Genomic DNA, 25,204 nt, shown 5'->3' with positions numbered 1-25,204 from the left:
CCTGAGATTACAACCACCATAGAAGGAAACTAATTAAATTCTTTGTCTTCATTCACTCCATTTTTTTTCTAATGTAAACACAATGAAAAACTGAGCAACTTTGCAAACAACCTTTCTATTTTCTATAGGTTTTTAGTCAAAATTCTTATAAAGTTCTATGTGTCTCCATGGTAACAGACTACAGAAAGGCCCTGCGTAGTCTGATGACCCTGCAGTTAAGCATTTTTCACTTTTTACCTACTCAATGTAAGGTCCGTTTATCCCTTTCGTCCTATAATCTTCCTCCTCCATGCTGTTTCTCCCACACCCAGGATCATTTCACCCCCTGTACCCCTCTTAGGTATCACACAAACTGCACTCTGTGAGTATTTTGGCGCTTTCACTGCATTGTGGACTGGTGTACTTACTCTTCGCATCCTCCTGGTGTGTGTGGTGTGGTGCAGTGACCCACGTTACAGCCAGGGGGCCCTGTGTGTGCGCTTCAAGATGCGCTTGGAGGCATAAATGTGATGAGACAAAGTCCGGCAGGAGTGTAAATGGCCAGTGTGTGTGTTGCACAGGAAGACACTCTGCGCTGTCAGTCTGAAGTTAAGTTGGTGTGCTGGGACCTGTAGTCCCACAAGTAATTGTGTAATGCTAATGGGAGACTGGCAGGGCTAGTTCTGAGAGATGGGAGGGTCAAACTAGCCACACACACCCACACTCCCATCCTGTGTGGTTACAGGTAGATAATGTGACCAGGGTGTGGGTCACATGTTCCTGTGTATGGATCCGTTTGCTCCATGTGCAAGGTCCTGGACGGTCAGTGTTGGAGTCTCCTGGCATTGGAGAAGTCCTGCAAGCACCTGAGACCATGGACCTAGTAGACGGTCAGTGTTGGATTGTCCTGAAGTGGGCTGGAGTCCTGGAAGCACTGCTGAGGCTATGGACTGAATGCTTGAGGGTGTTGGATTGTCTTGGGATGGACTGGAGTCCTGGAAGCACCTGGTAAGAGTGTGAGTCCTGGAATGGTCAGAGTGTTGGATTGTCCGCGGATGGACTGGAGTCCTGTAAGCACTTGGTAAGATCATGGACTGATGGCCTGTGTGTTGGAAGTGCCTGTGATTGGACTTCCTGGAAGTGCATGGAAAGGCTGCATCTACAGAGCCTGGGACGGTTTCTGTGTTGGGGAAGCTACAGTTCCTACTGTGGGTCTGGACTATCTGAGGTGCCCTGGTCACAAGGATGGTGATCCCAGTGAGGCAGTTTCCCGGTGAACCAGCACTGGCAGGAGTCAGTGTGTGGAGCCGGAGCTCCTGAGAGGTAACCCCTGGTATGGGAAAAACCTGTGATATACGGCAGAGACGTATCTGCCATTGGAACAGACTGTTGGGGTTTAATATGTTCCGTTGATGCATGTAATGAACTGTAATGGAGAGAAAAGACGTGACTACCGAATGTTTTGTAAAGCCACACGTGTTAAAGTAACACACTGTGTGTAACCTGGCTTACGGTGCGGTTTATGACGCTTTAATAAAACGGAATGAACTTAATTTGTGTGAGATATCGTGCCTGTATGCGTTATTCCCGTGCAAAGCGAGTGTCCCCCCAAGACCCGAAGTAAGGGAAGCGCTACAGAGGGTACACGGGAGGAGGCTGTCGATTTTGCTGACCATATCAATAACAATGATTGTAATTTGAAATTCACTTATTCTTTTGAGAAAAATTGTATTAATTTTTTAGATTTATCACTTCGGGGTGATTCCATTAATCATTCGGTTATAATTTCACCATACAGAAAATCATAAGCCAGCAATTCTATATTACCAACCTACATATGAAAATGAGTGCACACAAGGGTCTCATAAAAGCGAACATTTTATTAAATATACTTAAAAAAGATTTAAATACAAAAGACATACATATACCAAAACAGAAGTGGCACCAGTAACATGTACAAAGTGAGAGATGTAAAGTAACACGACAGATTCCAAATAGGACAAAGAACCCCATCAACATAATAATTCAAGTCAACTAACAAGTGTCATGACTAGTGCTAAATGCATAAGGTAAGTACTTACTGGTACATGCATCCTGGTCCAGCAGCCCCAACGCACGTTTCACCCAGAGGCTTCGTCAGGGGGCGTCACTTCTAGGAACAATCTGTTTTGGTAAATGTATGTCTTTTGTATTTAAATCTTTAAGTATATTTAATAAATTGTTAGCTTTTATGAGACCTTTGTGTGCACTCGTTTTCATATGTAGGTTGGTAGATTGGTAGATTAGTTTCGGAGCATGTCTCTCTAATACTTTCCTTTTGTTTGCTTAGTCTTTTGTGTTGGTATTCAGCTAAATCATGTCACCCTCCTCACGTTGTTAGAAACATTTCTTATGGTGAATTAATTCGACTTAAATGCACTTGTACGGGTACAGAAACTTTTTTGAAGGAGTCTAATAATATTTGTGACAGACGAGCATAGCGAGGTTGTCCTAAGTGGAATCTCGATAAAGCCAGAAATACAGTGATCAAAATGGACTGTAATAGATTATTGGGAAATAAATATCAACATAACAGGAGCATTCATAACAATAATTCTGGTGTTATATTTACAAAGCAATATAGTCCACAATATAATAACATAATAACAATCATAAACAAATACTTTCAAATGATCGATCAAGATGATAAACTGAGAATGATCCTACAGCCAAAAAAGCCCCCCTTTAGGTTCACTTCTTTCCCCAAGTCTTTTTTGCAGTAATCCAAATACATCTTGTATACAAAAAAACTGGCTTGATGTAAAAGGTTTCTTTAAATGAGGAGCTATAGGACTTAATTAAACAATATTAAAACCTCCTTGTGTTTCATTTCAGTTAATATTGATGTAGTCTTACCGGCATGGTTTTCCATTCCATTATATCTGCTACGTATCCTTCAGTCTTTTGTATATCTATGTTGGTTTTAATTATGTTAAACACGAGGTTGAATTTGTGTATTCTAATTATTTGAATCATGTGGCAATAGGATTGTTAGACACATTATTTAAGGTTTTCTTTTCTGTCAAGAGGTTAGATCGTGAGTAAGACGCATGTCGAAACGTGCTGATCTGCCCTAATTGTGTACAGTGCCCGTCAATATTTGTTTTTCACTGTTTTTATAACTTTACAATAAAAGTTATGTTTTAGCCACCCCCGCACATCGCTGGATAATTTTTTTCCTTTGTTCCCTAATCATTAAGGCTGCTCACCCTGATCGGTGCGAGGCGTTGGCTGGCATCACGGAGTCCAAACACAGGCTACGGTAAGCTGACTACACCTTTCTTATTCTTAGCATTTGGCACAATCTTAAACGGCTTTTGCCATAATCACAATTTATTCTCCTATTCATATTCATAGGGTAGGGGGATAACTTGATGATCGTTGTGAGTCTGACTGCTGCGACCCCCAGCGATCCTGAGAATGGGGTTCCGGAACTCCAAAAACAAGGTTCCTGCGGAGACTGGAGAAAGCCAGAGGTCAGAGCACTGAAGAGACGGACTTTGGATAGAGTGGAAATTGTGATTTTGGGAAAACCCCTTTAAGTTCAGACTCATAGCTGATAAATGTGGATGAAAATCAATCATTTGAATTGGCAAATTAACTTTCACTGGTGATTGTGGTGTCCGTGTGCTGAGTGATGTGAGCAGTCTGGCGCCTCCACACACATTAGACCGTCGGCCGAACCGGTTGATATTGGCGGCTTCAGCCAACTTTGGTCTGCTGTGTATGGGGAGACTACGTCTAGACTCACACAACAGGTATTAGAGATTTATTTATTTGCTCCCCTCGGACGTCTGCACATTGCGCGGCGCACTGAGCCTCATGCAGTGAGCAGTCCCATGTAAACCAGCAATGTTATCATCTGACCAATTCAGATATTAAATCCCATAAGCTCTCAGCGCTTCGTCACTTTCTAATTTATGCTCAATCTATTTTATTAAACATTTTATAAACAAAAAATATATTATATGAAAAATGATAATATATAGAATCATAGAAAATATCTAGTGTTCAAAATGAGAAAACCACTTTTAACAGTAAGTCAGACATACCATGGCAGACAATAAGAGTACCCACATGGCGAACGCCAACAAGGTATTCAAGAAAGGAAGTATCCTCTATATTATGTAGAAGAAAGACATGGGATAAGAAAAAGAGGGAAAGAAAGACAAGGGAAGAAAAAAAAGGGGGAACAAAAAGGGGTTATGGATAAAGGGGTTATATATTAATGCGCAAATTCTTATGTAACTGTAAAAGTCAGTGGAACAAATTATGGAAATCGGGTTCTAATTTAAAGATGAAAATTGGCGACAGCTTAAAAAACAAAATGTGATCCGTCAATCAGAACACAGGAGAAATGTGAATTTATTTAAAAATAAAACATGAGGAAAAATCGTGAAGATAAAACGGACAGCAAAATCCGGACTAAGGAACACAGAAAAGCCACCAAACGTGGACACACATAGGAATGGGAAGGGCATTCAATGTTGGATTTTTCAGGATGGAAATCAGCCGGTTTTGACGCTGGTTGTCTGAATAAGCCCTTAGGCTTGGAGGAAACAATGAGAACCTCTTCCTTCACCGTTTTGCCTCTTCTTTGCCTCCATTGTCTGGAGATTAGAAAGTGTTCTTGTAATTTTCCAGAACCTCTCCCCATTCTCCTCTATCCAAATCCAGCATCCTCGTGACTGCACGAAATATTACTCCGGGGTGGTTAATGTTTGATGAAGGCTGTCTTTGAATATTTGTCCTATCTGCGGAGTCACAGCGGCCATTGTGCACTTGGACTGGTGAAGAGGCAGGCACACCTGAGGCATGGCTGATGGTAAGAGGAGATGCTGGAGCCACCTGCTCGCTATTCTTCTTCTGTATATAGTCCCCCCAGTCTTCTGTATTCTGACCGTCCCCCCTTATTAGACTTTTCTTCTTTCCAAGGTGATGCATTTTCTTACCGTCTTTTAACTCTAGAATTCTAAATTCTGAAATTCTAAAAGTTCCCATCTTCATAATAAGATGCAGCAGAGATGATTCCGCAATGTGCCACAATGTATCGTAATATCAAAATGATGCTTTCTAGTATTTACATAGATTGCTACATTATTTTAAGGCTATATTCACATGACCATATCGTCAGGAAGGGTCTTTATTTTTTGGGGGCCAAAAGTGGAAGAAAATCTACTTAATAACTAATAATTCAAACTTTCTTTAAAGTTTTTCTAACTTTTTTTGGGGGAAGTAAAGTATAGAAATTTCACATAATCATGAGAGTTCTGTTTAATCAAGCAGTGATGCAGTGGATCCAGATCCAGAATCAGCTCTGCTACATCTGTACACACTGTAAAATGGCATTAGTATAGTATACATAGGTGACAACTATTGGAAATTTTAGGCAAGGTTCAAATAGAGGATTAGGTTTGGCAGGACGGTATGAATCCCGGGTAGATCTTTTGTCTTCCATATTTAGTCTTCTTTACCATATTTGTACATTGCGGTTCGATTTATATGATCGTCTGAATGCACCCTATGAGACATCCATGTATCAGAATTTTCCCCGGGTCGTCCTCTCTTTCCTGTACCCTTCTGTTGCGTAGGTCAACGAATGGGGGGAAAAAAAACGCAATTAAAAATGCATCAAAAGCGCACTTAAAAAAGGCGTTAAACAGTAAGTGTATTATGCATTTTTCCAGCCCACACTAAGGTTTTTGGAGCAGAAATCCGCTGAAAATAATCAATGTGTGAACATAGTTTTAGTAGCGGGTCACACAAAAAAGTTTCTCTCATCGGAGAAATCGGGCCGATTATGCCAATCACTCGCTCATAAGAGTCTGATCCAATTTTCTCAGATTTGAAGAATTTAAAGAAAAAAATTCTCCATTCAGTCTGTCCGCGAAAATTGGACTGCACTCAGATGTCATCCAAGTGCAGTCCGATGTTTTCCATAGACATGAATGGCCAATTGTGGTCTGAATCGGATGCAACTCGTGCATGACGTGATTTTTTCCTTGGAACGACGCAGTCCGTGGGAAAAAAAAAATCAGGCATGTGCACAGCCCCATAGAATAACGTGGAGACAAGTGCGATCCATCAAAAGGATGGATAGTAATTGTCTGGTTTTTACAGTCTTGTGCACAAACCCTTACACATAGGGATTTACAGTCAGAGCTTGTGCAAAATGTGTCTTCAGAGAGGAAGAGGACAAGAACTCTAGCGCCACCTATTGAAAGCAGCGATCCCAAAAATCAATATTGACCCTCTAACGAGCCTTGTCACATGACTTAGGATAAAAGCCAAAATCTCAGTTTGCAGACACTGTGTTTCGGGGTTCTGTCCTCATCAGTGGGAGTGTAGACCACCAAGCTGGTATCAGGAAACTTATGCTAGATGCACATATTCCGTATTTGGAGCAGGTTTTATGCATGGATTTGTAAACTGAAATCTACGCATATATTTTGGACTTATTTATCCAGTTTTTAAATTTATTTATCTTTTTCTTTGTACTGTAGAAACACTATACAAACTGCAACAAAACAATGGCAGACTAGCGGTGTAACCTTCTGATTTAGGATTCCCAGTGAAAAGAATGAGTAAAATCTGTAACCAAAAATGTGAATTTTTCCAACTGAAATTGACATGCTGCAGATTTAGAAAAAAAATGTAAGAAAAGTAAGTTTTCCGCATGGATTCTGCAACAAAAAAAAAAGAAATGTAGCAAGTAACTGAGATAAAGTTAAAACTCATCCACTTTGCTGGTACAGTAAAATTCTGCAAATCTGTGCAAAAAAAAATCAGCACAAAATGTGAACCCAGCCTTAAAAGGTCAGTCAGATAATGTTTACTGTGATGCACGGACCGGCCTCGCGTCTCCTAGCCCCAATGTAATCATTTCATAGAAGTAGATGAGGCTGTGAAGTTCAGGTCAGGAGATCTGTGGACAGTCCATGCTGAGCAAGCATCTCAAAGAAACTTTAGAATAAGATTAAAAAAAAGTCTTAGAACAAAACATCAGTCTTCTTCAAAATGAAAAGACCCCCATTTGTGTAGTCAGTTTTTTTGAGGAGTGCAGAGTTTTTGGGGAACTTTTCTTTTCCTGAAGCAGTTTTGAACTATTTTGGAAAAGTTTTTTTTCCTGAAACTTTTTTTTTATTATTTATTTTTTTGTTTGCAGCCTTTTGATTTGACATTACCTAGATTGGTGTGAATTCTATCAGGATCCGCTTCAAACAAGAGACATACTTTTTTTCCACTAGATGTTTTTAAAAACGTCTTTTAGAAAAAATTGAAAAAAAGTCCACAAATGGATTTCCCATTGAAATGAGTAGGAAGTGTTTTCCAAGCTCTTTTGAAGCAATTTTTTAGGAGGATATTAGAGCAGGTCAGAAGCTCTCTGCGAACGTAGCTTTGGGGTTTGACCCTCGTAAGTACAAACATTGGGATTGTTGACCCTTGTAAGTTCAGAAGCTCCATGTGAACATAACTTTGGGGTTATTGACCCTCATAAGTACAGTTTGACCCTTGCAAGTTAAACATTGGGGTTCTTGACCATCATAAAAACAAACTTTGGGGTTCTTGACCCTTGTAAATACAGTTTGACCCTTGTAAGTATAAACATTGGGTTCTTGACCTTTGCAACTACAAACTTTGGGGTTCTTGACCCTCGGAAGTACATAAGCTCCATGTGAATATAACTTTAGGGCTCTTGACCCTTATAAGTACAAATTTTGGGGTTCTTGCCCCTCGTAAGTACAGTTTGACCCTTTCAAGTATAAACATTGGGGTTCTTGACCTCATAAAAACAAACTTTGGGGTTCTTGACCCTCGTAAGTACGTTTGACCCTGCAAATACAAACATTGGGGTTCTTGACCCTCGTAAGTACAAACTTTGGGGTTTTTCACCCTTGTAAGTACAAACTTTGAGGTTCTTCACCCTTGTAAGTACATTTTGACCCTCATAAGTACAAAATTTGGGGTTCTTGACCCTCGTAAGTACAGTTTGACCCTTGCAAATATAAACATTGAGGTTCTTGACCCTTGTAAGTACAAACTTTGGGGTTCTTGACCCTCGCAAGTACAAACTTTGGGGTTCTTGACCCTTGTAAGTACAAACTTTGGGGTTCTTGACCCTCGTAAGTACAGTTTGACCCTCATAAGTAAAAAATGTGGGGTTCTTGACCCTCGTAAATACAAACTTTGGGTTTTTTGACCCTCATAGGTAGAGTTTGACTCTTGTAAGTGAAAACTTTGGTGTTCTTGACCCTCCTAAGTACAGTTTGACTCTTGTAAGTGAAAACTTTGGTGTTATTGACCCTCGTAAGTACAGTTTGACCCTTGCAAGTATAAACTTTGTGGTTATTGATCCTCATAAATACAATCTTTGGGTTTCTTGACCCTCATAAGTAGAGTTTGACTCTTGTAAGTACAAATTTTGGGGTTCTTGCCCCTCGTAAGTACAGTTTGACCCTTGCATGTATAAACATTGGGGTTCTTGACCTCATAAAAACAAACTTTGGGGTTCTTGATCCTCGTAAGTACAGTTTGACCCTTGCAAATATAAACATTGGGGTTCTTGACCCTCGTAAGTACAAACTTTGGGGTCCTTCACCCTTGTAAGTACAGTTTGACCCTCATATGTACAAACTTTGGGGTTCTTGACCCTCATAAGTACAAACTTTGAGGTTCTTGACCCTCGTAAGTACAGTTTGACCCTCATAAGTACAAAATTTGGGGTTCTTGACCCTCGTAAATACAAACTTTGGGTTTTTTGACCCTCATAGGTAGAGTTTGACTCTTGTAAGTGAAAACTTTGGTGTTCTTGACCCTCCTAAGTACAGTTTGACTCTTGTAAGTACAAACTTTGTGGTTCTTGATCCTCGTAAATACAAACTTTGTGTTTCTTGACCATCATAACTAGAGTTTGACTCTTGTAAGTACAAAATTTGGGGTTCTTGACCCTCGTAAGTACAGTTTCGCTTTGGAAAACTGCTTTGGTAGACTAGTGTCTACCTGTGCCAGCTTTGCAGTCTCCAAATAGTCACTTCAGTTATTAACCTGTCAGATAGCCAACCAGTCCTGTCCTCCAATAGTTAAGGTTTGTTCACAAGTGCAGGTCTGTGTGCATTAACTTTTAGGTAAAGTTTACATGTGACAATTTCAAAGCAGCATAAAAAAAAGACAGACTGTATAATAACAAAAGAGTTTTTGTATCAATGATACAATGATATCTATGCAAATTCCCTTTTCAGAAAGGAAAAGGACTGGAACTCTATAGCGCCACCTGTTGGAATTTTGCAAAGTTGTTTTATTTTTTTCATTTTTTATTGCACATTTTACCATTTTTGCAGGATGCAGGCAGGCCCCATTTTTGTTGGTTGGGTGAATTAGGGTGTCTGTCCTTGTGTGGTGTACTAATTTAGTGATGTACAGCCCACCTGATATAATATTATGGGCATCATTAATAGGCTGTAAGCCGGACACTGTGCATCACACGTACCTGTGTGACTGGTGTTTTATTCAAGCCTCATTTCTGTGCATTTTTTTACCAGACAGCCGACCCCTCCATGATTTGGTAGGTTTGTGAGTGGCTGCTTTCATCAGTATTTTGCCCCCGCCTTTATAATGGGGGTCTGCTGCATCCTGCTTGTGCAATTGTGATCTGACTTGCTGTTTTTTCTGGTTTGTTTTTTCTTTAATTTATCTTCTTAAAGTTGTTTCCTTGCAGAAAAACTAAGAAATATTTATTGTCTGCACTGTGTGTACAAGTGCATTGTATGGCATTGATCGATCATCATGAAGCACGAACCAGAAATCATAAATTCGGCTCTGCTCCATTTTACCCCAGGAAGCCTCAATATCTGGAGGTTGTGGTGGTTTATAGGTTACTAGGGTTTTTCCGCTTAGTGAGCCTGTAACCGGCCTGTAATGCACTAATTAATCCATGGTCTGACTTGCGCCCCTGTATGATCCTCCTGACTCTGGATGTAAATGGCAAACGCTGAGCAAACAGAAATAAAGCACATAAGCGACCAAACATAAAGGATAAGGACACAATGTGACACACTTATGCCGCTAAGTTATATATTATGAAGGCAATGATCTGCAACAGATGGCAGAGCCTGTACTCAGCGGATGGTAAACAGACATTATCTCTGTGGACAGAACATTAGTTCCCTCTCGGACCCGCGACACCTTAGCAGCAGCTGATGGCGCCTCGCTCTTTTATCCATTGTAATGGTCATCAAGCTTCACTTTCTTTATATTTACAGATCTGGCAGGAGATACATCGGAAAGATTCTTCTATGGTAAGTAGCTCTGAGGGCCCATGGTGACCATATACAGGAGACCCCAGGAGACCTGATAGTGACCGTACACAGGAGACTTGATAGTGACCGTATACAGGAGACCATATAGTGACCGTATACAAGAGACCCGATAGTGACCATATACAGGATGACGGATAGTGACCGTATACAGGAGACATTATAGTGACCGTATACAGGAGACGTGATAGTGACCGTATACAGGAGACACGATAGTGACAGTATACAAGAGACCATATAGTGACAGTATACAGGAGACATTATAGTGACCGTATACAGGAGACACGATAGTGACCGTATACAGGAGACCCGATAGTGACCATATACAGGAGACCGGATAGTTTCCATATACAGGAGGACGGATAGTGACCATATACAGGAGACACGATAGTGACCGTATACAGGAGACACGATAGTGACCATATACAGGAGACCATATAGTGACCGTGTACAGGAGACATGATAGTGACTGTATACAGGAGACCATATAGTGACCGTGTACAGGAGACACGATAGTGACCGTATACAGGAGACCCGATAGTGACCATATACAGGATGATGGATAGTGACCGTATACAGGAGACATTATAGTGACCGTATACAGGAGACATTATAGTGACCGTATACAGGAGACATGATAGTGACCGTATACAGGAGACCATATAGTGACCATATACAGGATGACGGATAGTGACCGTATACAGGAGACATTATAGTGACCGTATACAGGAGACATTATAGTGACCGTATACAGGAGACGTGATAGTGACCGTATACAGGAGACACGATAGTGACAGTATACAGGAGACCATATAGTGACCGTATACAGGAGACATTATAGTGACCGTATACAGGAGACATTATAGTGACTGTATACAGGAGACCGGATAGTGACCGTTTACAGGAGGCCGGATAGTGACTGTATACAGGAGACATGATAGTGACCGTATACAGGAGACATGATAGTGACCATATGCAGGAGACATGATAGTGACCGTATACAGGATGACGGATAGTGACCATATACAGGAGACCTGATAGTGACCGTATACAGGAGACACGATAGTGACCATATACAGGAGACACGATAGTGACTGTATACAGGAGGACGGATAGTGACCTATACAGGAGACATTATTGTGACCGTATACAGGAGACCCGATAGTGACCGTATACAGGAGACCCGATAGTGACCATATACAGGATGACGGATAGTGACCGTATACAGGAGACATTATAGTGACCGTATACAGGAGACGTGATAGTGACCGTATACAGGAGACACAATAGTGATAGTATACAGGAGACCATATAGTGACCGTATACAGGAGACATAGTGACCGTATACAGGAGACATTATAGTGACCGTATACAGGAGACACGATAGTGACTGTATACAGGAGACCGGATAGTGACCGTATACAGGAGACACGATAGTGACCATATACAGGAGACCGGATAGTGACCGTATACAGGAGACCAGATAGTGACCGTATACAGGAGACCAGATAGTGACCGTATACAGGAGACCTGATAGTGACCATATACAGGAGACCTGATAGTGACCGTATACAGGAGACCGGATAGTGACCGTATACAGGAGACACGATAGTGACCATATACAGGAGACACGATAGTGACCATATACAGGAGACACGATAGTGACCATATACAGGAGACACGATAGTGACCATAATAATAATAATAATAATAATAATTTTATTTATATAGCGCCAACATATTCCGCAGCGCTTTACAACTTATAGAGGGGACTTATACAGACAACAGACATTACAGCATAACAGAAATCACAGTTCAAAACAGATACCAGGAGGAATGAGGGCCCTGCTCGCAAGCTTACAAACTATGAGGAAAAGGGGAGACACGAGAGGTGGATGGTAACAATTGCTTTAGTTATTTGGACCAGCCATAGTGTAAGGCTCGGGTGTTCATGTAAAGCTGCATGAACCAGTTAACTGCCTAAGTATGTAACAGTACAGACACAGAGGCTATTAACTGCATAAAGTGTATGAGAACATGATGGAGGAACGTGATTATGTTGTTGTTTTTTATTAATAGGCCACACAGGGATAATTAGGTTAATGCGTTGAGGCGGTAGGCCAATCTGAACAAATGAGTTTTTAGTGCACGCTTAAAACTGTGGGGATTGGGGATTAATTGTATTAACCTAGGTAGTGCATTCCAAAGAATCGGCGCCGCACGTGTAAAGTCTTGGAGACGGGAGTGGGAGGTTCTGATTATTGAGGATGCTAACCTGAGGTCATTAGCAGAGCGGAGGGCACGGGTAGGTTGGTAGACTGAGACCAGAGAGGAGATGTAGGGTGGTGCTGAGCCATGGAGTGCTTTGTGGATGAGGGTAGTAGTTTTGTACTGGATTCTGGATTGGATGGGTAGCCAGTGTAATGACTGGCACAAGGTAGAGGCATCGGTGTAACGGTTGGCGAGGAATATGATCCTGGCAGCAGCATTCAGGACAGATTGGAGCGGGGAGAGTCTGGTAAAAGGTAGGCCAATTAGTAGAGAGTTACAATAGTCCAGACGAGAATGAATAAGTGAGACAGTAAGAGTTTTTGCAGAGTCGAAAGTAAGAAAAGGGCGAATTCTGGAAATGTTTTTGAGATGCAGATAAGAAGAGCGAGACCATATACAGGAGACACGATAGTGACCATATACAGGAGACACGATAGTGACCATATACAGGAGACACGATAGTGACCGTATACAGGAGACATGATAGTGGCCGTATACAGGAGGCCGGACAGTGACCTATGCAGGAGACAAGATAGTGACCGTATACAGGAGACATTATTGTGACCGTATACAGGAGACATGATACTGACCGTGTACAGGAGACCCGATAGTGACCGTATACAGGAGACCAGATAGTTACCATATACAGGAGGACGGATAGTGACCATATACAGGAGACCCAATAGTGACCGTATAAAAGAGACTGGATAGTGACCGTATACAGGAGACTGGATAGTTACCATACACAGGAGGACGGATAGTGACCATATACAGGAGACCCGATAGTGACCGTATACAGGAGACCCGATAGTGACCGTATACAGGAGGACGGATAGTGACCATATACAGGAGACCGGATAGTGACCGTATACAGGAGGACGGATAGTGACCGTATACAGGAGACCGGATAGTGACCATATACAGGAGGACGGATAGTGACCGTATACAGGAGACATGATAGTGACCGTATACAGGAGACATTATAGTGACCGTATACAGGAGGACGGATAGTGACCGTATACAGGAGACCGGATAGTGACCGTATACAGGAGACATTATAGTGACCGTATACAGGAGGACGGATAGTGACCGTATACAGGAGACATGATAGTGACCGTATACAGGAGATCGGATAGTGACCGTATACAGGAGACATTATAGTGACTGTATACAGGAGGACGGATAGTGACCATATACAGGAGACATGATAGTGACCGTATACAGGAGATCGGATAGTGACCGTATACAGGAGACAAGATAGTGACCGTATACAGGAGGCCGGATAGTGACCTATGCAGGAGACAAGATAGTGACCGTATACAGGAGGCCGGATAGTGACCTATACAGGAGACATTATTGTGACTGTATACAGGAGACATGATAGTGACCGTATACAGGAGACCCGATAGTTACCATATACAGGAGACATGATAGTGACTGTATACCGGAGACATGATAGTGACCGTATACCGGAGACATGATAGTGACCGTATACCGGAGACATGATAGTGACCGTATACAGGAGGACGGATAGTGACCGTATACCGGAGACATGATAGTGGCCGTATACAGGAGACATGATAGTGACTATTATTACTGGTCCTGTTCACACCTTTTACTTATGTTTCTTGCACTTTTATTCTTGTTTAACTTGGTTATTTTCTGACTAACAAAAAACTTTTTGTGCTTTTTCTTGTGTCCGCAGATTATGAGGCTGTCCGGCGCGGGGGTCTCATCTTTGCCGCCATAGCGTTTGTGGTGGGGCTGCTGGTCATCTTCAGTGAGTCTCTGTGTATTACATCCTCCATAATCAGAGAACAATCCCCGGGAATCTGATTTACGACTCAGAAGTATAATTGATATCATTGCATCCACGTCGCGCATTGCACTGATGATGTAACTATTAGTCCGGGGTCGACATCAATCTTGAGCCTTGAGTTGGGGTCTCGGGTCCCCACCAATATGTTTCCAATTTCCTGTGTCTACGTGTGACTTGAGCCGTGTGTGAACAGACCGATAGCTTTTTTTGTAGAGGAATCTAATATAGAAGCCATATGTAAAAAAGGCTGAGAGTGCATTTGGGCGTGTCCTCACGGTTTCCTCCATGTACAGTAACACGCCCCCACTGCACTTCCAGCCTGATTTGCATATGACTTCTATGTTAGATTTCTTATGACCAGCACCTCAAATATTATAGGTGCACACACGCAAATCTACACCCTTCCAATTTCAACATTTGGTTTCTTGTAGGTGGCAGATTCCGCTGTGGAAGGAAAAAGCAGCTTGGGTAGGTGTAAACCTCCGCGCCAACTATTATTTGGCATATTGCAGTGCAGATACATGACCAGCAGGTGGCAGCCTTTTCACATGATTGTGCCTTTTGCTCCCAGCAGAGCCATGGCTGATGATATGTGATCTTAAGGACAGGGTATGACATCCATTCTCCAGGAAAGGTAAGTGAGCACCTTACAAGCCTGGACGTGTAAATGTAAGAATTCATTTCTTGTTTCACGTTACTCGTGTAGCCATTTTTAAGCCTTGTAAGAACTTTTATCCAAGTGTTGCAAAGTTATACAGGTTGGGTGGCACAATGATAATCTCTGCACTAGTACTACTCCTTTAAAGAGGACCTGTCACTTGCCAGAAATATGTACTTTTGGTCTGGGGTAAAAGCTGCTGTTCTCCCGAATCCGACACTGTTTTCCTTTTGTTCCTGCGCCTCTCCATACCCGAGTTATGGCTTCATCTTCCCTTTCTATAAAACTAGTCTTGTTAGTCAAGTGGGCGTGGTACTTAATGCTTCTTCTTGGAGACCACCCCCTCTTGACCAACAAGACACGATTTTGATACAGGGAAGAAAGGGCCCATATCTCAGGAACGGAGAGGTGCAGGAACGAAAGAAAAATGACGCCGGATTCAGGAGAACAGTGGCATTTACACCGGGTAACAAAAATTACATATTTATGGTAAGTGACAGATTCTCTTTAAGTCATATTAAAAGCTGGAAAGCCGCTCTTATACAATGTGGATTAAATATTAACTCATCTCTGTTTTATCTCTCATAGGGAGCCACCCAGCTGTACAGACGTCTTCTGCATTGTACTGCCCCCTATCCGCTGTGGTGATATCGCAGGAAACATATGTAAAGAAATATAAGAAGTCTCATCCTGCTTCACTGCTAAAGAAATGTACAAAAAGATTTCCTTATTCATGCTGATGTGTATCGGAGGCGTTAAAGAAGAGCTGATTTAAAGGGGTTCAATGAGGTTAAAAAAATGTGGCTACTTTCTTCAAGAAAAAGCGCCTCTCTCGTCTATGGGTATGTGCGGTAATGCAGCCAAGGTCAGCTACACTACCTGGTAGATAAATGTAGTATTATATGTGGAAGGAAGCCGCCATGTTTTTCAAATTTCATACAATCCCTTTAAGGAATTATCTGACAGGTACATAGGGAAGATAAGGAGAGCGGTATCTGCACCCCCGGGGTGATCATTACAACGTACTATACCCCATAGACACCTGTTATGGGACGCCCCGCTGTGTACAGCGCAGCCTTCGTTGCTCTCACTTCCTTGGATGGATCCAGCTCCGTGCAGAATTATCTTTCATTTATGTTGTGTTTATTGTATTATTAAAGTTGAATACTTTGTCTGCCAGCATGCTGAAATCCGCTTGTCCATAGAGACACAATGGATCCTACGCTGCACGCGCCCCATTGATCGCAGCTAGAATATGCCCTAAGTTGTTATGGACACTTGCTGATAATTTATGTGTCACCTATGTGATACATTGATGGGTTTTATATAATACTATTATATTCTGCGACACTAAGCACATTGCAACCACTCGACAATCTAATTTACTTATATGTGACAATACACGGAGCATAGCCATCAGATATCATCGCATAAAGACGCACACGGGGTAAATGGCTGCTCAGGGTTTATCTGTTCAAAAGCCCTTGAACCTTGGAACCTTAACATTAAAGCCGTTGATATTCACAAAAAATTTGGCTTCCTAAATGCAAAGTTAAGTAACTTTCCAAATAATCTTCATGAAAACTTTACTACCATTGAAAATCCAAAATCTGAAACCATCAAAGATCCTGCTCCTGGTTCTGATGTCGCCCTTCTATTAGTATTGGAGAAAGCAGCAGGGAGGGGGTTGTGCACAGATCTGCAGTAAAGAAAAAGGAAAGTATCTACAGTCTCAGAGAGGGCAGAGTAAACAGGTTGTAGATAAGGAGGAAAGCATGTGAAGATGAAGTGAGTACAGGATAGAAGCTGTGCTGATTGTTGGGCAATCCCTACATGTGTTGCGGCTGTCAAACAGCCGTGGGGGCTCAAACATATCTTTCTAGAACGCCGAACACATTTAGTTAGCACACGAGCATGCTCAGATAACACTTTATCCGAGCACATTCGCTCATGTCTAGTGCTGATATATGAGCTAATGATATACACCAGCACCCTGGATACACACAGAGCTCATGTGTAGCCTATATTACTGGGAAAAACACTCCAACAGAAAAATCGTAAACGTAGGTCAGGCTGCAAATGGCATATCAAGAGGGTATGAGAATAAACAAAGAAATGAAGACTGGAGAGTGAAACTAAGTGCAACTAAACATAACTACTATCACATGTAAAAATTATTGCTTTTCCTCGTCAAAGGGGTCCGTAGCCTTTAAGGTTTTTAACATTTAGAATAAAAAAAAAAAAAAACTTGAGTACTTTCTTTCTAAAAACAGTGCCACATCTAGCTACAGGTTGTGTCTGGTATTACAGCTTAGCCTTGTAGATCTGAGCTGTAATAACATAGATAACCCAAGGACAGGTGTGGCACTGTTTTAGCAAGAAAGTAGTCATGTGTTTAACAATCCTGAAATCCCCTTTTATGCATACTATAGTATTACAAATATACACTCACCGGCCACTTTATTAGGTACACCATGCTAGTAACGGGTTGGACCCCCTTTTGCCTTCAGAACTGCCTCAATTCTTCGTGGCATAGATTCAACAAGGTGCTGGAAGCATTCCTCAGAGATTTTGGTCCATATTGACATGATGGCATCACACAGTTGCCGCAGATTTGTCGGCTGCACATCCCAAAGATGCTCCATACAAGGCAGGATGGATCCATGCTTTCATGTTGTTTACGCCAAATTCTGACCCTACCATCCGAATGTCGCAGCAGAAATCGAGACTCATCAGACCAAGCAATGTTTTTCCAATCTTCTACTGTCCAATTTCGATGAGCTTGTACAAATTGTAGCCTCAGTTTCCTGTTCTTAGCTGAAAGGAGTGGTACCCGGTGTGGTCTTCTGCTGCTGTAGCCCATCTGCCTCAAAGTTCGACGCACTGTGCGTTCAGAGATGCTCTTAGGCCTACCTTGGTTGTAACGGGTGGCGATTTGAGTCACTGTTGCCTTTCTATCAGCTCGAACCAGTCTGCCCATTCTCCTCTGACCTCTGGCATCAACAAGGCATTTCCGCCCACAGAACTGCCGCTCACTGGATTTTTTTTCTTTTTCGGACCATTCTCTGTAAACCCTAGAGATGGTTGTGCGTGAAAATCCCAGTAGATCAGCAGTTTCTGAAATACTCAGACCAGCCCTTCTGGCACCAACAACCATGCCACGTTCAAAGGCACTCAAATCACCTTTCTTCCCCATACTGATGCTCGGTTTGAACTGCAGGAGATTGTCTTGACCATGTCTACATGCCTAAATGCACTGAGTTGCCGCCATGTGATTGGCTGATTAGAAATTAAGTGTTAACAAGAAGTTGGACAGGTGTACCTAATAAAGTGGCCGGTGAGTGTATATACGTGTATATATATAAATAAATAATTTAATATAGCCTCCTCTTCCCTGAGTATAAATGTAGACATTTTAGCCAAGAAGGTGTGGTTTTTAAGAAAACTCCCGCCAGCTTGGCTAAAAAAAGATGAAATTTATATACAGAGAAGATGAGGCCCTTACTGATGAGCGAACGTGCTCGGATAAGGTGTTATTTCAGCATGCTCGAGTGCTAACCAAGTGACTTTGGTATGCTCGAATAATATGTTCGAGTCCCCGAGACTCTGTTGTCAGGTGTCCCGGGAACAGGGGCTCCTTCCCTGTCTCAAACACTAGAGGGCGCTCTAGCTCTCCCTGTTCCCCTGATTACTTCTGATGGTGAAGATGCCGGGGCCATGTACCTTGCCTTAGCTCCAAAATCCACCCTCAGTCTATACCCTTCCCCCACCCAGAGGAGAGGGGAGTAGTAATGTATTGTAATACACCAACCAGACAAGGTAATATGAACAGGGACAAAGGAAAATATCAATCATACAAATATACTCACAAATGCAATAGAGGTATGCAACGAGGAGTGGAGGATGGGGTAAAAGCAAAGTAGGAGAAGAAGGGAAATTATCACACACTCAAAACCTAGCAACAGTCTCAGATAAATCCACCAAACACCTTCTCCAATAACAACCACCAACAATCTCCAGCTATGCAGCATAAGCTAGCTCTGACAATGAGTGCTAGTCAGAGTCAAGATTGTATAGGCGATGGAAGTGGCTAACAGTGAAGAGCTGAGAGCCTTAAAGGGAACCTGTCACCCCGTTTTTTCGGTATGAGATAAAAATACTGTTAAATAGGGCCTGAGCTGTGCATTACAATAGTGTAGTTTGTGGACCCCGATTCCCCACCTATGCTGCCGAAATACGTTACCAAAGTAGCCGTTTTCGCCTGTCAATCAGGCTGGTCAGGTCGGATGGGCGTGGTGTCTTCCCCCAGATCTTGCGTAGTTTTCCGTTGGTGGCGTAGTGGTGTGCGCATGTCCAAGGTCCTGAATCCTGCACAGGGGTGGGAAAATAGCAGCGATGTCCGTTATTCCATTGGTGGTCGGTGGGCGCGGCCATCTTGCTTTGGCCGCGCGTGCGCAGAAGCGGCGCTCTGCTGGCCGCGGCTTCAGGAAGATGGCCGCGGGTATCCGTGCGTGCGCAGATGGCTATCGCGGCGGCCATTTTCGTGAAGCAGAGTTTGCATCTCGGCTTCACGAAAATGGCCGCCGCGATAGCCATCTGCGCACGCGCGGATGCCCGCGGCCATTTTCCTGAAGCCGCGGCCAGCAGAGCGCCGCTTCTGCGCACGCGCGGCCAAAGCAAGATGGCCGCGCCCACCGATCACCAATGGAATAACGGACATCGCTGCTATTTTCACACCCCTGTGCAGGATTCGGGACCTTGGGCATGCGCACACCACTACGCCACCAACGGAATACTACGCAAGATCTGGGGGAAGACACCACGCCCATCCGACCTGACCAGCCTGATTGACAGGCGAAAACGACTACTTTGGTAATGTATTTCGGCAGCATAGGTGGGGAATCGGGGTCCACAAACTACACTGTTGTAATGCACAGCTCAGGCCCTATTTAACAGTATTTTTATCTCACACCGAAAAAACGAGGTGACAGGTTCCCTTTAATGCAAGAAAGCTCCCAAGAGTGATCAACTGAGCAGATTAACCCCTGCAATGCTAAAAGAAACCTGCACCATTTAATATGAAGGTGAAGTGCTTTCAATCAGTGCAGGAGTAGGAGAAAGCAGACGTTGCGGTCTTCTGGCTCCTCTCTTGTGGTAAACCCATGACATTGCTGTCGAACAGCCGTAGCAACTTGAACATATTTTTTGAGCACCCCGAAGTCACTCGTTTAGCACCTTATCCGAGCACCTTCGCTCATCACTAGAGGCATCCTCTTCTCTGTATATAAATGTAGTCTTTTTTAGCCAAGTGGACGTGATGCTCAACTCTTTGGAGGAGTTTTCTTAAAAACCACACCTTTTTGGCTAAAATGACTACATTACTACATTTATACACAGACAAGAAGAGGTCATATCTCAGGAATGGAGAAGAGCAGGAATAAAAGAAAAACATCACCGGATTCAGGAGAACAGCGACATTTACACCAGGTAAAAAAAGCCATATTTATGATAAAGGACAGGTCCTATTTAAACTCCTGTAATGTTTCCAATGCTGGTAAATAGGCGGAATTAGCTGGCAATAATATCAGAGTCTTTGGCTGCCGTCATTTGAATATTACTTGGGTTTCGGGTGTAATACGGTGAGAGCTGATGATGTGCACAGGATCTATGCCGCACATCGCTCTGAGCTGGGCTTAACATTTAGGGAATGCAGCTGCATCAGCAATGAATACAAGGTTTACTGAACCCTGCAAGAATTAAATCAGCTGCTCCTGTTTACAGTGAACGCTCAGCGGAGATACATGGCCATGTGTGAACATAGGTCAAAGCAACTATGCCTCACCCGAGGGACAGTGTGTGCAGGCCGTTCAATGGGAAGTCCAGACAGCAGAGGTCAGAACCTGTATGGACCCACAAAAAAGATTCGAGAGCAGCAACACATGCAGCGGTGGGGACTTGAACATATTTTTCGAGCACGCCGAAGACACTCTGTTAGGATCTGAGCATGGTCAGATAACACCTTATCCCAGCACGTTTGCTCCTCACTAGTCATGGTCAGGCTGGCGGACATTGGCCATTATGTAGGATACCACCAAGCTGAAACAGGGAATGGAGGATAACCTGATAAAATGACCTACAATGATGAATCTTAGAAGTCAGCAAACCATAGACTGGAGCCAGGGCTGGATTGAGGATGCACACATTACCAAATGTAAACTGCCTTTAAGAACTCTGCAAATCCCTTTTAAGAAGTCACTGTCATTTCTAGAAACTTAAGTTCATATGATAACCAAACTGCTAAGTGCTTTATTTATCCAAAGTGAGAGGTGGTCATAAGAACTATAAACTATGAACTATAAAGTTCAGGGCAGAGAAATCATTGGACAATGCAAAAACAATGCATACTGGTAAATAGGGGTAAGCAAGCTGCAGCACATATAGTGCTGGTAGAATGCTGATTGTTTCTGGACACATTAGACTTGGGAAATGAGGGAAATTAGATCATAGTTTTAGGGCTCATACTCACTTGCGAGCAAAATGGACGAGTGCAATCCGATAAAAAAAAATTCGGATTGCACTCGGACCAATGTTAGTCAATAGGTGACATCTCATTTGCAATTTATTTCTCAGCCGAAATCGGACTGAGAAAAAAAATCTCAGCGTGAACTTCCTTCCCTAAAGAAGCCACATTTTTAGTGGCGATACGCGTGGGGTTCACCCGCTACTACCCTTTGCTCACATGGCTCTTTGCTGGGCACTTGCATACCCTAATTGCGGGGTCTGAGTTCTGGCCGTTCCTTTTCCTTACCTTTAGGTGGATAACAGGTTTTGTATATCAACAGAGATGGATGTTTTTTTACCATGTTAGATTCTGTATTTATGTCAATGACTAGGACACCTTATTAGGGCTGTCCCACACGTCCAGATAATTCCGGTACCGGAAAAAATCGGTACCGTGTTATCCGTGTCCGTGTGCCCGTGAGCTCACGTAGGCCATACGTGCGGCACACGTGTGCCGCCCGTGTGCCGAGTGGGTACCACACGGAGCGTGTGGTACCCACGCGTGTGGTACACTGCATCGTGCTGAAGCCGCGATTCATATCTTCTGTGCAGCAGCGTTTGCTGCATAGAAGATATGAATAATAGTGTTTAAAAGAAAGATCTATGTGTCCGCCGCCCCCCCACCCCCTGTGCGCCCCCCCTGAAAATACTCACCCGCTTCCCTCGTTGGCTGTCGATGCTTCCTGGTCTGACCGCGCCTTCTACTGTATGCGGTCACGTGGGGCCGCTCATTTACAGTCATGAATAGGCGGCTCCACCCCTATGGGAGGTGAAGCCACCTATTCATGACTCTAATCGGCGGCCCCACGTGACCGCATACAGTAGAAGGGGCGGCCAGCACAGAACACTGCGAGGGAGGCGGGTGAGTATTTTCAGAACAGTGGGGGGGCGCACAGGGGGTGGGAGGGCGGCGGACACATAGATCTTTCTTTTAAACACTATTATTCATATCCTCTATGCAGCAAACGCTGCTGCAGAGAAGATATGAATGGCGGCTTGAGCACCATGTGGGGGGGACAGCGCTTACTGTAGCGCTGTCTCCTGCACGCCACACGGACTGCACATGGAGAAGGTCCGTGTGTGGTCCGTGTTTTACACGGACCCATTGACTTTAATGGGTCCGTGTAACACGTGCGCTCCCACGAACACTGACATGTCTCCGTGTTTGGCACACGGAGACACGGTCCGCAAAAAATCAATGACATCTGAACAGATGCATTGATTTTAATGGGTCTACGTGTGTTAGTGGCTCCGGTACGTGAGGAAACTGTCACCTCACGTACCGGAGCCACTGACGTGTGAAACCGGCCTTAGGTGTATCCAGCTGGGTTTGTTTGGATGGTTGTATTCTAGGATTTTAGGATTTTACTTATCTCTATCTCCATTCACATTATATTGCTTACTTACCCGGACATGGTCTTTATTGCTTTCCAGACCTGTTGATATATATGTATGTATGTGCATATATCTTTGCACGGGCATACATTGAAAAACATTTTTTTCTGTTCCACCACACAATTTATATGGTACTGTGAATAGATGGGATCGCTCATATCTATATATCTTTATATATGACATTATAATGTTTATTGCTTAGTCCATGTTTACAACATTGAGCATATCTAGGTAGTTATGGGGTGTCCATGTTCCATACTATTGGGCATTGGTCTTTTTGGATTTTCATAAACTGTTTTAAATGATTTTAAATTGTAGTCCTCTGAATGGACACTGTTTGGCAACTCCCAATAAACTCTAGTGAATACTAGAGGGTCTATTTCTATCTTAGGAGAGGCTAATTTATACATTTTTATAGCCAAAGGAATTAGCTATTTGTGTGCATGGTGGTGGGTTTTGGGTTGGGTAGCTGACAGGGCCTTCAGGGATAGCAGGGACAGCCGTCGCGGAGTGGGGGCGCCGTGTCGAATTTAGGGTGCCAACCTCCACTGGAAAAGTATGTCAGTACCACCAATCAAAAGAATTATATCAAAGCAGGGTGTGATTATAAATTCAATAAAATGTAACTTTTAATAAATACTATTTAAAAAATGGTAACCATTAGTAACCAAACAAAAAGGGACTCACAAGAAAAAACATCCATAGGAATGCCTATATAAAAAAACACATATCCCAGAGATCTAGAGAGTGTATAACCCAATAATATTTGTCTCCGGGGAATCAGATCTCTTACCACACGAGATCTTTAGGTATACAATACCCTTCAGTCCTATATTCCATATCAATAATATGTTCAAATTGCAGGAATCACGACTGGAATAAAAATTGGAACGATCTCACCTCTTTCTTTCTTCCTTCAGTATGGATGAGATCACCTGGCATTGGCACTATATCCGAGGGGGGGGGGCACTTTTCGCCACACACTAACCCACGCTGCCAATGAAACGATCAACCCCAAAATAAACCATGCATTTTCCCTACGCGTTTCGTGTATACTCATCAGGTGAAAAGAAGGGGTACACAATGACCTCCCCAAATTTTTGGGAGGGTTTAGCTGCGGGGTATAGAGATTACCACCCCACGGTGATCGCTGCTATTAAATAGCCCGCCGAGCACATACCTGCGCTCCCGGGCTCACGTCATTTCCTGAGCGTCCAGCATGTAACTCCACGCTGGACCATGCACGTCACTTCCGGTGACGCGGTGTATTGCTTCCATGGCAGCGCGCCACATGACCATCCTACATACTGCTGGTCTGGGCGTCTCCGTTGCTAGGTGACTTCTGGAGTCCAAATATGACGCTGCCGCAGGTAAGGTGGAAAGAAGACCTGCGGCTGCGCCATTATCCACAAAATGTATTAACCCCTGCGTCATCGGAAAATAGCACAGATGCGTGCCTTTCCAAGCTCAATGTTACAAGGGCATTTCTACCTAATACAGATTCTACCCGAACCTCCACAATCGGAGGGGGAATCTAAGTACAGGACACATGCGAGTTAAAAACAACGAGGGGGAGAAAAATGAATCAAGAGGAGGATGACATCAAGCCTCCAATCACAAGAAATGGAGATAATAGCAAAAAATGGTATTACAATATATCCCTGCTAAAATTAGGACATTGTGCTTATTTCAGACCACCGTTTACCACCATCCAGAAAGCAGAGGTGTACACATTAATAAGGCCATGTTTGACCATAGACCGAGGACAACTGGGAGACAAAGGTGAGAGACCAGAACACAAAATGGAGACATTATAGAGACCCATACCTAGCGGACTAGTGCACCGAAATAATCAGTTAGAGGGATAGTGTTATGTGCCAATCTCAAAGCTAGCCCTACACAAGCTCCTATTTTCTTAAGCCTGCCTAGCATATGGAGGTTGGCACCCTAGGACAGATAACGCAGAATGGCGCCCCCATTCCACGACGGCTAGCCCTATTACCGGCCCCTATAAACCCTAATGAAAGAAGCAGACAGAAGGAAGAAAAGAGTTTATATCATCTAATTATATTTAGCCTTCCAAAAAACAATTGTATGTCAATATTTCATTCAGGCCTCTCGGTGTTTGCGTCTTTAAGCGAAAGATCCACCTTGTTTCGCACTGTAATA

General features: G+C 43.2%; 1 protein-coding gene and 1 long non-coding RNA gene across 3 annotated transcripts in view; one reads left to right on the top strand and one right to left on the bottom strand.

The window, feature by feature from the left end:
* The window catches only part of LOC143764395 (uncharacterized), a 64,358-nt gene extending 40,022 nt beyond the window's left edge, over nt 1-24,336 (bottom strand). Inside the window, exon 1 of one of the 2 annotated variants that reach the window (XR_013213180.1) lies at nt 24,216-24,336. This is a non-coding gene — a long non-coding RNA (uncharacterized LOC143764395). Of the gene's footprint in view, nt 1-2,874; nt 2,925-24,215 lie in introns of those variants that run through there. The other variant, XR_013213179.1, reaches the window with a different exon arrangement.
* Nucleotides 2,993-16,256, top strand: FXYD2 (FXYD domain containing ion transport regulator 2). The gene is made up of 7 exons (XM_077255009.1): nt 2,993-2,997; nt 3,219-3,280; nt 10,278-10,313; nt 14,308-14,382; nt 14,853-14,889; nt 14,993-15,055; nt 15,668-16,256. Exons 1-6 carry the CDS (start codon nt 2,993-2,995, stop codon nt 15,015-15,017), a joined length of 240 nt encoding a protein of 79 aa, XP_077111124.1. The 3' UTR covers nt 15,018-15,055; nt 15,668-16,256.
* Nucleotides 24,337-25,204: the final 868 nt, after the last annotated feature.

The sequence above is a fragment of the Ranitomeya variabilis genome, chromosome 4 (assembly GCF_051348905.1).
Source record: "Ranitomeya variabilis isolate aRanVar5 chromosome 4, aRanVar5.hap1, whole genome shotgun sequence".
In the NCBI taxonomy this organism is placed as follows: domain Eukaryota; kingdom Metazoa; phylum Chordata; class Amphibia; order Anura; family Dendrobatidae; genus Ranitomeya; species Ranitomeya variabilis.
Note: the sequence above shows the minus strand (reverse complement) of the source record. Positions and strands in the feature narration are given on the sequence as shown.